The 12,839-nt window shown below is 42.9% G+C and overlaps 4 gene segments (V, D, J or C); all 4 read left to right on the forward strand.

Annotated features, from left to right (window-relative positions):
• The first annotated feature begins 2,704 nt into the window (after positions 1-2,704).
• On the forward strand, positions 2,705-3,513 carry LOC118117418. The segment is given in 2 exon segments: positions 2,705-2,858; positions 2,939-3,513. Coding segments are annotated over 2 exon segments (606 nt in total).
• A 4,948-nt stretch (positions 3,514-8,461) lies between these two features.
• Positions 8,462-9,269, forward strand: LOC118117490. The segment is given in 2 exon segments: positions 8,462-8,616; positions 8,829-9,269. Coding segments are annotated over 2 exon segments (426 nt in total).
• A 209-nt stretch (positions 9,270-9,478) lies between these two features.
• LOC118117483 lies at positions 9,479-10,533 on the forward strand. The segment is given in 2 exon segments: positions 9,479-10,014; positions 10,115-10,533. Coding segments are annotated over 2 exon segments (459 nt in total).
• Positions 10,529-11,197, forward strand: LOC118103880. The segment is given in 2 exon segments: positions 10,529-10,657; positions 10,779-11,197. Coding segments are annotated over 2 exon segments (447 nt in total).
• The last annotated feature ends 1,642 nt before the right edge of the window (positions 11,198-12,839 follow it).

Raw genomic sequence — 12,839 nt, forward strand, 5'->3', positions numbered from 1 at the left:
AGACTCTGCTGTACTACTGTGCTCTGCAGCCCACAGCGACAGGAAACTACACAACTCTGTACAAAAACCTGTGGAGCAAAGACAATACTCCTCTTCATCCACCAGAGGGAGGCAGACAACACCAGTTGTGATAATGAGGTTTTTTAATTGATGTTTTATTTTATTTGTAAGTTTGTAAAATCTAATTCTCTGTTGGTTTCTCACGGTTTCTTGTGGTGCACCACAGGGTTCAATCCTGGGTCATCTCATTTTCTATTTTCTTGTCGAATTTGGATCTTTTTAATTCCTTAGAACAACATGAAGTTTTATATCTTTTCTGAAAATGTCCAGTAATTATGGCATAAGATACTTTCAAGACAAACACAAAAGTCCTCACCCTCCACTAGAGGGAGTCACTCACTGCACAACCTCAGTGTTTCTTATGATCCAGTCCAGATTCTTTGTTGTGATGATTAAACAGACGAATGACCAGCAGATTATTTTCTATATAAAATAACAGAAAGTCTCAAAGATGACGAGATGCTGTGTCATGTTCACTGTGTCATGTGTTTTTATACTTGAGGCATCGACCAATATTGTCCCGTCTCTGCTGTTTTATCTTTAAAGTTGAAACTGGTTCAAAACCACAATTGGACAAATCACAAGACGTATAATACTGAACTCTACTGTCGCAGTTTCATCGGTTTCCCTGAAGCTCGAGTCGTCTCCACGTACAAATCGTTTTCACAGCAGTATCAGGTGATTAGCTGGCCCCGCCCACTGAAGTCCAACTCGACCAATGAGATTGTTGGAGTGTCCAGTGCAGAGATGTTGGAGGAAGTAAAAGCACAATCAGCTTGATGTTGAGGACGACTGTGCAGCAGAGAGGCTGCTGAGTTGTTTCATTCTACTGCAGTGGAAGAACATTGATCATCTGTTTGGCTTCAACTACGAAGACTAAGACATGTTGCTTCACCTCTTTTTGTTTTTATCTCCCTTCATAGGTGAGTTTTACAACTAATCTCTGTCTCACTGAACCTGTGGAATAGATGATATTTGCCTGTTTCAATCCCATAATGATCTTTGTCATGACGTCCTGTGTGATGTAGTTTGGACCTCAGCTCCAGTGGAGCAGTTTCTGTAAAACTGTCTTTTGGTCTCAACCTCATGAACAATGTTGGTCTCCTTCACTCTCTCTTCTGTTTCAGGACTAACAGCTGCAGACAAAATCTATCCTCTAAAAAATGAAGTCAGTAGAAGTGAAGGACAACCTGTCACACTCACATGTGACTATGAGACAACAGATGATGATGTTTATCTTTACTGGTACAGACATGATTCTGACCTTCAGGCTCCTCAGTTTCTTCTCTACAAAGGAGCGAGGTCATCGAGTGATGAACAACATAATCCTGATAAACGATACGAATCCAAAACAACCGAATCATCAACTGAAATGACCATCAGCAACCTAACCCTGGCAGACAGCGCTCTGTACTACTGTGCACTAGACACAGTGATACAAAGTGTAGAAGAGGCTGTACAAAAACCTGAGCACACAGATCTGCCTCGTCTCCAAAGAGGAGGGAAGTGGGATTCAAACCACCGCTTCATATCAGATGGATTCTGATCATTCCGGTTTCATCAGAGTCATCGTGGTTACAGCTGCTGATGAAAAACTGTATGAGGATTCACATGAGCAGCAAATCCACGTCAGTGACAAAGCACCTGGACGATGCATCAAATAAAAGACAACATGCAAAATATGAACCAACACTGACTGTGGAGCACTTAGTGATCAGCAGCGCCCCCTGCAGCCGTCTGAGGTGAATAACTCTGTTGGGCTCTGTGTCTGATGAAGAGATTTTCTGTTAAAACAAAGTGAATCAATGTGTTGACTCTGACTGAGTCGTCCCACTGGATATTACCCATGATCCTCTGCTTCCTGACCCTGAAGAGCTGCTGCTGTAACAAATCCACCAAACTCTGTTCAGAACTCTTCATGTTTCAAAGTTTCCTGCTGAATATTGGAGATAAACTCTGGTTTTTAATAACTTCAGAGTCTTTTTCACTGATCTCAGTTCAGCTTCACTCTTCAACTGGAGCTGATTGTGACAGTTGAAGCTGACTCTCAGTCAGTTCTTCTCACAGGAGATGGAACCCACTCACCAGAGCAGAGCTGGACCACCTTGTACGCTCACACATTGTGTCGGGCCCGCAAATCAAGCAAGGCCCCGCCTCCCCTTGTATCACAGCAAATGTCTCAGCGAGTGAAGCGTTGGTTTTAGCCACGAGTTCTGAGCAGCTGTGTGTTAATGTGCAGCCACTTAGCAGCACCTGCATTTAAAGAACATCTGTAACTGGGGAAGCTCCAGACAATATCCTGGGTTCCACCTTTATTAGAGTCCTCATTGGAGGATTTGATCTTCCACAGCAACTCCACTTTGTATCTGAGCCACAAATACTAAAGTGGGAGTTTATATTCAAGAGGAAAAACTGTGTCCAAGAACATAAGAAGTCAGATGGAGCTGAAATATTGATTCTGAGATAACGTGTACTCTTTCTGATCAGAGATATAAAAGAGTCAGAGGAGCTTCACACCACTTCTGGAGCAAAGTGAATCTACAGCAGATATGAAGGAGGAAACTGTGATATTTCAAACACTGACGACATAAGACAAGATGCAGTGGGACAGGAGAGTGAATGAAAAGTGTGCGAGGGTAAAGTTGTGAGTCGGGGCCGAACAGGGCCGAGACTCCTCCTTCTAATCTGAGTCTAAACACAGAGATCACAGCTTCTTTCCTCTTTCTACTCACAGTGACTCAACACTGCAGATATGACGCCTCTGTTCATCTCAGTGCTGCTGGCTGCTCTGTGTCTTGGTACGAACACAACTCTGTGTCTCTGATATCAACACAACACTGACCTGACTCACACTGATGGTGTTACTGCTGTTTTACAGAAGGCAGAGCACAACAAGACACTGTGCTGCAACCAGAAGGAGACGTGACTGCGACTGAAGGAGAAGCAGCAACACTTGGCTGTCGATACGTCAGCAGCTCAGCAAGTGCATCTCTCCACTGGTACAAACAGGAAGGAACCAACAGCCCAAAATTCATCCTGAGCCGCCTTCTACTGGGAGAAGAAAACAAGGCAGACGACTTCAGAGAGAGATTTTCATCCACACTGAATTCCACATCATTTCCTCTGAAGATCCAGAAGCTGCAGCCGTCTGACTCTGCTGTGTACTACTGTGCTCTGCAGCCCACAGTGACAGGAAACTACACAACTCTGTACAAAAACCTGTGGAGCAAAGACAATACTCCTCATCATCCACCAGAGGGAGTCACTCACTGTTACTCTCATTACGCCAATTTGGGAATAGTAGCCTGCCCTAATTATATTGGAATATTAACGCTCAATGGCCTGTTTGTAGAAGGTGGGATGTTTGATGGCAAAATGTGTCAGGCAGAATATAGCCTTGTGACAAATACCAGACAGATATGTTATCAAAGGAGGTAAACAACATAATAATTGACTTTTTAAACGTGTTTCGTTATCCTCTGTTAGATGAGGAGAGTTAGGTGCAAGCGTTGTTTAGCTAAGATGCACCTCTTTGCACTGGTTTTCTGGGGTTTTAATGCCCTTAATTTGGGTAAGTGCTGGGGAGGAGGAAGCATCCTTTTATTTTGCTGTCTTTTTGTAATGTACACGTCGCATCTTTTAGTTTTTTTGAATGTCTTACTCTTATCATCTATGGCCATCCTTTTTTATTGTGACACTCCATTTGTACTACATAGCGCAATGTTCTGTCTTCCTGCCCTATATATGCTAGTACAGCACAACTCTGTAAAGTATGAGTACAGTTAGGAATAGTGGTAGAAAAGTGAAGTTCATCTCTTGGAATGTGAAATCGCTGAATCACCCGTGAAGAGGAACAAGGTACTGGCACATTTAGGTCAACTTGGGGTAGGGGTAGCCTTCCTCCAAGAGACACACCTACGAAGGGCAGATGTTTCGGGTATTCAGAGGAGTTGGGTGGGGAAAGTCTTTCATTCCAAGTTCAACGCTAGGGCCAGGGCGCAGCTATTCTTATACACAAAGTGTTACCTTTGATAGTGATCAGGTAATTGCAGACACAAATGGCCGGTTCGTCATAGTCACCGGTCAGCTTTTCAATAAACCTGTCATCCTCGCCAGTGTATACGCTCCAAACTGGGACGACAGCGCTTTTATTAACTCTTTTTTCTCTACTGTCCCTGGGATCAATAGCCACCACTTGATTGTTGGGGGTGACTTTAATTGTGTTCTCTGCCCCAGTCTTGATCAGTCTTCTACCAGACATGCACCACTGTCTAAAATGGCCACAGCTATTAGTACCTGTATTGAGCAGTATGGAATGGTTGACCCCTGGCGTTTACACTTCCCTACAGGAAAGGCTTTTTCTTTCTTTTCACCAGTTCACCATACGTTTTCCAGGATTGATTATTTTATTCTAGATGCCCGGCTTATACCCTCTTCTAGCCCTCCCACTTACCATAGTATAGTTATATCTGACCACGCCCCCCTATCCTTTGAACAGTGGCGCCTGAACCCTCTTCTACTCTCTGACAGCGCTTTTGTAAAATTCATCCAAACCCACATACAAATTTTTATTGAGACCAATGCATCACCGGAGGTATCTCATAGCACCATATGGGAAGCGCTGAAAGCATACTTGCGAGGCCAAATTATTGGCTATGCCTCAAATACCAAAAAGGCGAGGATGGCCAAATTGAAAGAGCTTTCTGTCAAAATTTCACAGCTGGACAATCAGTATGCCTCGACGCCTACTCCAGAACTTTATCAAAAGCGGATTCACCTACAGACTGAGTTTGATCAAGCCTCTACCTCAGCAGCAGAGCAGCTGTTATTAAAGTCCCGACATTCGTTTTATGAGTTTGGTGACAAAGCAGGCCGGCTTCTTGCTCACTAAGCCCGCCAAACTGCAGCCGCACGCCAGATAACTCAAATCAAGACCACCTCGGGTTCAGTGACCACAGACCACAAGGAGATTAATGATGCTTTTGTAGCGTTTTATACAAACTTATACTCATCTGAATATGATGAGGCTTCCGATTCAGAGTCGTTTTTTTGGAATTTGAATCTACCAACCCTTGAGGACTCTCAGAAAGATGCCCTCGATTCCCCCCTGATGCTGGAGGAGGTTTGTAATGCCATTTTATATATATATATATATATATGCAATCTGGCAAATCCCCTGGACCAGACGGGTTCCCAGTGGAGTTCTTTAAGAAATTTGCAGAAGACTTATCCCCAATACTACTATCAATGTTTAATGAATCATTTTCAATTGGCCATCTCCCTGAAACCCTGAACCAAGCCTCCATCTGTCTCCTACCTAAAAAGGGCAAAGACCCCTTGTTGTGCGGGTCTCACAGACCGATTTCCCTTCTAAATGTGGACTGTAAAATTCTCGCTAAGTCCCTTGCTCTGCGGCTTGAAAATGCTCTTCCCAAGCTGGTGCTACCTGACCAAACCGGATTTATTCGAAGCAGACATTCCTATTCTAATATCCGTAGGCTGTTCGATATTATTTATACTACCACCAGTTGGGATGATCCTGAGCTTGTAATATCCTTAGATGCAGAGAAGGCGTTCGACCGGGTGGAGTGGGAATATTTATTTATGACCATGAGGAAATTTGGCTTTGGTGATGATTTTATCTCCTGGGTTAAATTGTTGTATGCCTCTCCCTTAGCCTCTGTCCATACTAATGACTCTCACTCAAAATATTTCCCACTACATAGAGGCACGAGACAGGGCTGTCCTATGAGTCCTCTGCTTTTTGCTCTGGCGATTGAACCGCTTGCGGCTTCTATTCGTCAATGCCAGGCAATTGAAGGGATAACTCGAGGGGACACAACACACAAGCTCTCGCTTTATGCCGATGATTTACTTTTGTACATTGCGAACCCAGTATATTCTTTGCCGCACGTCCTGTCTACCTTGGAACGATTTGGAAAGTTTTCAGGTTACAAACTGAATTTAGAAAAAAGTGAACTTTATCCCATAAACAAAGCAGCTCTCGACATCCCGGCCACAGCCTTCCCATTCAAGAGAGTGTCTTCCCATTTTAAATACCTTGGGGTGGTGGTGCCGCGGTCAGTTATATAAACTAAACTTCACACCGTTATTGGATCGATGCAGGCAGGACATAAACCGCTGGCGCACGTTACCCTTATCATTAGCTGGCCGGATTAACCTAATCAAGATGAATGTTCTTCCTAGGTTTCTGTATTTGTATCAATGTATTCTGATTTTCATTCCTAAAAAAACATTTTTTTACACTGGACCAAATACTATTTGCATTTATATGGGATGGCAAGGCCCCCCGTATTCGCAGAACTTTTTTACAAAGGCCGAAAAAGTTAGGAGGAATGTCAATGCCTAATTTTCTTCACTATTACTGGGCCTGCAATGTTCAAAAGGTCATAATGTGGGCTAATAGTGGTGCAGATGTGGAAGCTCCCGCTTGGGTTAAACTGGAATCTTTTAAATTGCAACTCCACTCACTGGTCACAGCTCTTTTACCTCTTAACTCTGGTTCTTTCCAAAACCCTGTAGTTACCAATACTTTGAAGATCTGGGTACAATTTCGGAAGCATTTTGGCTTGCAGAGCGCATCAACACAGGCTCCTATTCTTGCAAATCATCTTTTCACCCCTTCCAAGTCAGATCTGGCCTTTCGGGCCTGGCATGGTAATGGGATTAGACTTGTTAAGGATCTATATGTTAACAAGGTGTTTGCTTCATTTGATCAATTGTCAGGGAGGTATGCGTTGCCCCGTTCCCATTTTTTTCGATACCTACAGATTAGGCACTTTGTACAAAGGGGTTACCATCCTTTCCCTGCGCAACCCCCAAGCGCGCAACCCCCAAGCACGCCCTTAGATAGTCTCCTAGGATTTAATGCTGATCTCAAGGGCGCCATCTCCTGGATTTATGGGGAAATTGACGCGATAAACCCACAGTCTCTGAATAACTTAAGGACACTTTGGGAACAAGACCTAGGCCTGTCAATTGCTGATGGTCAGTGGGCTTCAATCCTTGGCCGGGTTCATTCCTCCTCCCCCTGTGCCAGGCACGGTCTAATACAGTTTAAGATAGTTCATCGTCTCCATTTCACCAAGGAGAAATTAGCAAGAATATACCCTAATACTGATCCTACATGTGACCGATGTAAGCTAGCCACTGCAACCTAGCTACACATGTTTTGGCTGTGCTCGAGCCTCCAAACATATTGGGAGAAAATCTTTGGATCGCTTAGTGACATCTATGGTATGACGATTGAACCTCAACCTGTTATTGCACTCTTTGGGGTGATGCCCGAAGGCACAGTATGGCCGGTTGGCATGCATGTTGGGATCGCCTTTACCACTCTGTTAGCTCGGCGCCTTATCCTCCTTAACTGGAAGAGGCCGGTGCCACCATCTCATACAAGATGGCTTAAAGAGATCATGTTCTATTTGAAGCTTGAAAAGATTAAATATACACTGAGGGGAGTTACAGATACATTTGAAAGGGTATGGAGGCCTTTTCTTGAAACACATGAGGACTGGTGCAGACAATCACAGACAGGAAGTAAAACTAGACACTAGACACAAGAAGCCAGACAACAAAATAAAACAGGAAGTGAAGAGAGAAAACACACTATGAACAGAGACTACAAAATAAAACAGAAAACAGAACACAGGGACACCGAAACAACTCAGACAAACATAAACACAAGGAAGTCAAGAAACACAAGGTAATGACAAAACAGAAAACACTCTTAATAAAGAAGAGGCGGACAAAATAAACACTCAGAATACAGAACCCTTACAACTATGACAATTTAACCCAAATAACAGACTGGGAGGATTCATAATTCCTTTAGTATAGCACAGTGCTGATGTATTTAGTTTTATAAGGAGTGTACATTACATGTTTGTTTATTCATTGTTTTTGTTTTGTGTGTTATTTACTCAATATTGTATACAGACGTTTATTTAAATATTTGATGGTGTGTCTGTCAAAGGGATGCTGGGTTGGGGTGGGGGGAGGGCACATGGGAAGGGAGTTATGTAGGATGTATTCCAAATGTTGACTGTGAATTATCCATGTAAAATTCCAATGAACAGAAGTTGAAAAAATAAAATAAAATAAAAAGTGACACTGAGCTTTTTATTCTTTATCGTAAGAATAAAGTTTAACTATGATGAAAAACTGTCGTTGCTACTTTAGGAGTTTAAAACAGGTTCTTGTTGTGTTGGCAAACTGTTTAAAGTGACGGACGCTTTAAATCATCTCAGCTACTTTCTGTAACTTCTGTTATAAAGACCAAACACTAACAGAATAAAGACTGGCCCCGCCCACTGAAGTCCAACTCGACCAATGAGATTGTTGGAGTGTCCATTGCAGAGATGTTGGAGGAAGTAAAGCACAATCAGCTTGATGTTGAGGACGACTGTGCAGCAGAGAGGCTGCTGAGTTGTTTCATTCTACTGCAGTGGAAGAACATTGATCATCTGTTTGGCTTCAACTACGAAGACTAAGACATGTTGCTTCACCTCTTTTTGTTTTTATCTCCCTTCATAGGTGAGTTTTACAACTAATCTCTGTCTCACTGAACCTGTGGAATTATCTAAATCTTTCTTCTGCATTTCATGACAGGAGGTTTATTTGTGGAGTTTAACAATTTACTCTGTGGAAAAATCTTCACATTTAGAAGAAAAAGTCAAGAACCTGTTGAGTCTGTTGATGTTTGATTCTCTTCAGACTTACTGACATGAATAATACTCATCTTGCAGCCATGGGTTCCATGTACAGCATAACGCCAGAAAGTCCTGAAGAAGTAGTTTCAGAGGGAAGACACATCAACCTGACCTGTAAATATAACGGATCCATCTCCAACATCCAGTGGTACCGACAACAGCAGAGATCCAGACCAGAGTTCCTGCTCTACATCACAGAGGACGGATCCATTCATCCAACTCTGTCTGATTTCTCTGCTCACATCAACCAAACTGAGAAACGAGTCAAACTGCAGATCTCCTCTGCTGCAGTGACAGACTCTGCTGTGTACTACTGTGCTCTGCAGCCCACAGTGACAGGAAACTACACAACTCTGTACAAAAACCTGTGGAGCAAAGACAATACTCCTCATCATCCACCAGAGGGAGTCACTCACTGTTAAACCTCAGTGGTTTGTGATGACGTTTGTTTCACAATAAAACAAATTCTGACAATCATCAGGTTCTGTAGGATATTTCTTAAATGTGTGGTGTACCACAGGGTTCAATGCTGGGTCCTCTCTTCTTCAGTTTACATGTTGAGTTTGGATCATTATTTGTCTAAAAAACATCAATTTCATGGTTTTGTTGAACATGTTTATAGTAAAATTACACTGAAGTCCAGTGATTATGACAGAAGGTTTGTCACATGTGGAGTTTTGGTCTCAAAGACCTTCAAACTTTGTGTGAGTCTAGAACTTAGATCCTTTTTCTGTCTGTGTAACTGATGAAAGCAGCTGAATTTAAATCTCTCTGTTCTGGCCTCTGATGTTTACCATCTAGTATTTGATCAGACTCTCTTTCCTCACCAGTTGACGTTGGTAGTAGTGATGCAATGATTTCCGCTCATCATTAGGTTTATAAAACATGATCATGTCATGTTTCCAAACCTTAAAGAGGGGATCCATCTTTTTACCACCTCAGTTACCTTTGTTGAAGTTCAGGTTTAACAAGATCCCTCAAATACAAATCCCAGCTGCAGCTTGAACCAACTGTTGCTACCAGTGTGGAGGAAGAGAAAGTCCAGATCTAAGAGGAGACGGAGAGATTCAGGGAGGAGCTGAGCTGCTACTGAACTATAGAAGAGAGAGGAGCTTCCATATTCAGCACAGTTCAATCTACAAAGCACCAACACTACCTGGATTCAACATGCTCTCACTGCATCAGTCTCTATCTTCTCTACTGCTTCTCTCCACTCTAACAGGTTTGTTACATTATACAGCACAAAAAGGTTCAATTCCTAAAACTGCAGAGTGTGAATTGTCTTTGAATCCTAAAATAACAGAGTTACTTTGTTCCTTTAGCAATCAGCCGTGAAGAACTCAGATCGGTCAACAATGAAGAGTTCAGTGCAGAAGGCAGCACTGTTACTCTGTCCTATAACTACACCAAAGTGAACCAAGCGGATTATTTCTTCTGGTATCGACAGTATCCAGGACAAGCACCAGAGTTCCTCCTCTCACATTCTGCTTCAGGACAAGTAGCTGCTCCAACCTCTGGACTGAGCATTAAAGTGGAGCAGAACCAAATCCAAATGATCATCTCCTCTGCTGCAGTGACAGACTCTGCTGTGTACTACTGTGCTGTGAAGCCCACAGTGACAGGAAACTACACAACTCTGTACAAAAACTCCAGCTGCCAGAAGCCTCCTCTCCTCACTGCTCACCTCAGCTTCTTACCTCCACTAGAGGGCGATATAACTCAGTAGGTGTGCGTGATAGCTGCTGCTGTGAGGAGAACACGTGTCAGACTGAAGGTTGAACCTCAGCGAGTTTCTCCTGTTGAGTTAAACCTTGTTGTGGAGATGGAACATCGGCTCTGGATGATTCTTGCTGCTCTGGTCTTTAGTAAGAAAGAAAACACAACATGATTCCTCGTAAAGCAGTTGAACATGTTACTGATCTGGTGTCAGTCAGAAATCCTCTTTCTTGATTTGTCTCTTCCTCTACATGTTGTGTTCTTCCTCAGAGTGTGATGGAGACGACAGAGTGATGCAGCCGACCGGAGGCGTCACTGCTGCTGAAGGAGAGACTCTCACACTGGGTTGTACTTTTCAGACCAATGATCCAACTCCAACTCTGCTCTGGTACAAACAACAAGTCAACGATTTCCCAAAGCTTCTCCTGCGACGCTTCTCAACACAAGCAGATAATCCAGCAGAAAGACAGAGGGACAGAAGAACGGATGCTGCTGTCAACCAGACCTCATTTCCTCTGAAGATCCAGAAGCTGCAGCTGTCAGACTCTGCTGTGTACTACTGTGCTCTGCAGCCCACAGCGACAGGAAACTACACAACTCTGTACAAAAACCTGTGGAGCAAAGACAATACTCCTCATCATCCACCAGAGGGAGTCAGACAACACCAGTTGTGATAATGAGGTATTTTTAATTGATGTTTTATTTTATTTGTAAGTTTGTAAAATCTAATTCTCTGTTGGTTTCTCACGGTTTCTTGTGGTGCACCACAGGGTTCAATCCTGGGTCATCTCATTTTCTATTTTCTTGTCGAATTTGGATCTTTTTAATTCCTTAGAACAACATGAAGTTTTATATCTTTTCTGAAAATGTCCAGTAATTATGGCATAAGATACTTTCAAGACAAACACAAAAGTCCTCACCCTCCACTAGAGGGAGTCACTCACTGCACAACCTCAGTGTTTCTTATGATCCAGTCCAGATTCTTTGTTGTGATGATTAAACAGACGAATGACCAGCAGATTATTTTCTATATAAAATAACAGAAAGTCTCAAAGATGACGAGATGCTGTGTCATGTTCACTGTGTCATGTGTTTTTATACTTGAGGCATCGACCAATATTGTCCCGTCTCTGCTGTTTTATCTTTAAAGTTGAAACTGGTTCAAAACCACAATTGGACAAATCACAAGACGTATAATACTGAACTCTACTGTCGCAGTTTCATCGGTTTCCCTGAAGCTCGAGTCGTCTCCACGTACGAATCGTTTTCACAGCAGTAACAGGTGATTAGCTGGCCCCGCCCACTGAAGTCCAACTCGACCAATGAGATTGTTGGAGTGTCCAGTGCAGAGATGTTGGAGGAAGTAAAAGCACAATCAGCTTGATGTTGAGGACGACTGTGCAGCAGAGAGGCTGCTGAGTTGTTTCATTCTACTGCAGTGGAAGAACATTGATCATCTGTTTGGCTTCAACTACGAAGACTAAGACATGTTGCTTCACCTCTTTTTGTTTTTATCTCCCTTCATAGGTGAGTTTTACAACTAATCTCTGTCTCACTGAACCTGTGGAATAGATGATATTTGCCTGTTTCAATCCCATAATGATCTTTGTCATGACGTCCTGTGTGATGTAGTTTGGACCTCAGCTCCAGTGGAGCAGTTTCTGTAAAACTGTCTTTTGGTCTCAACCTCATGAACAATGTTGGTCTCCTTCACTCTCTCTTCTGTTTCAGGACTAACAGCTGCAGACAAAATCTATCCTCTAAAAAATGAAGTCAGTAGAAGAGAAGGACAACCTGTCACACTCACATGTGACTATGAGACAACAGATGATTATGTTTTACTTTACTGGTACAGACATGATTCTGACCTTCAGGCTCCTCAGCTTCTTCTCTACAAAGGATTAGGGTATTTTAGTGATCATCAACATAATCCTGATAAACGATACGAATCCAAAACAACCAGATCATCAACTGAAATGACCATCAGCAACCTAACCCTGGCAGACAGCGCTCTGTACTACTGTGCTCTACACACAGTGATACAAAGTGTAGAAGAGGCTGTACAAAAACCTGAGCACACAGATCTGCCTCGTCTCCAAAGAGGAGGGAAGTGGGATTCAAACCACCGCTTCATATCAGATGGATTCTGATCATTCCGGTTTCATCAGAGTCATCGTGGTTACAGCTGCTGATGAAAAACTGTATGAGGATTCACATGAGCAGCAAATCCACGTCAGTGACAAAGCACCTGGACGATGCATCAAATAAAAGACAACATGCAAAATATGAACCAACACTGACTGTGGAGCACTTAGTGATCAGCAGCGCCCC

This window comes from Hippoglossus stenolepis, chromosome 11, assembly GCF_022539355.2.
Source record: "Hippoglossus stenolepis isolate QCI-W04-F060 chromosome 11, HSTE1.2, whole genome shotgun sequence".
In the NCBI taxonomy this organism is placed as follows: domain Eukaryota; kingdom Metazoa; phylum Chordata; class Actinopteri; order Pleuronectiformes; family Pleuronectidae; genus Hippoglossus; species Hippoglossus stenolepis.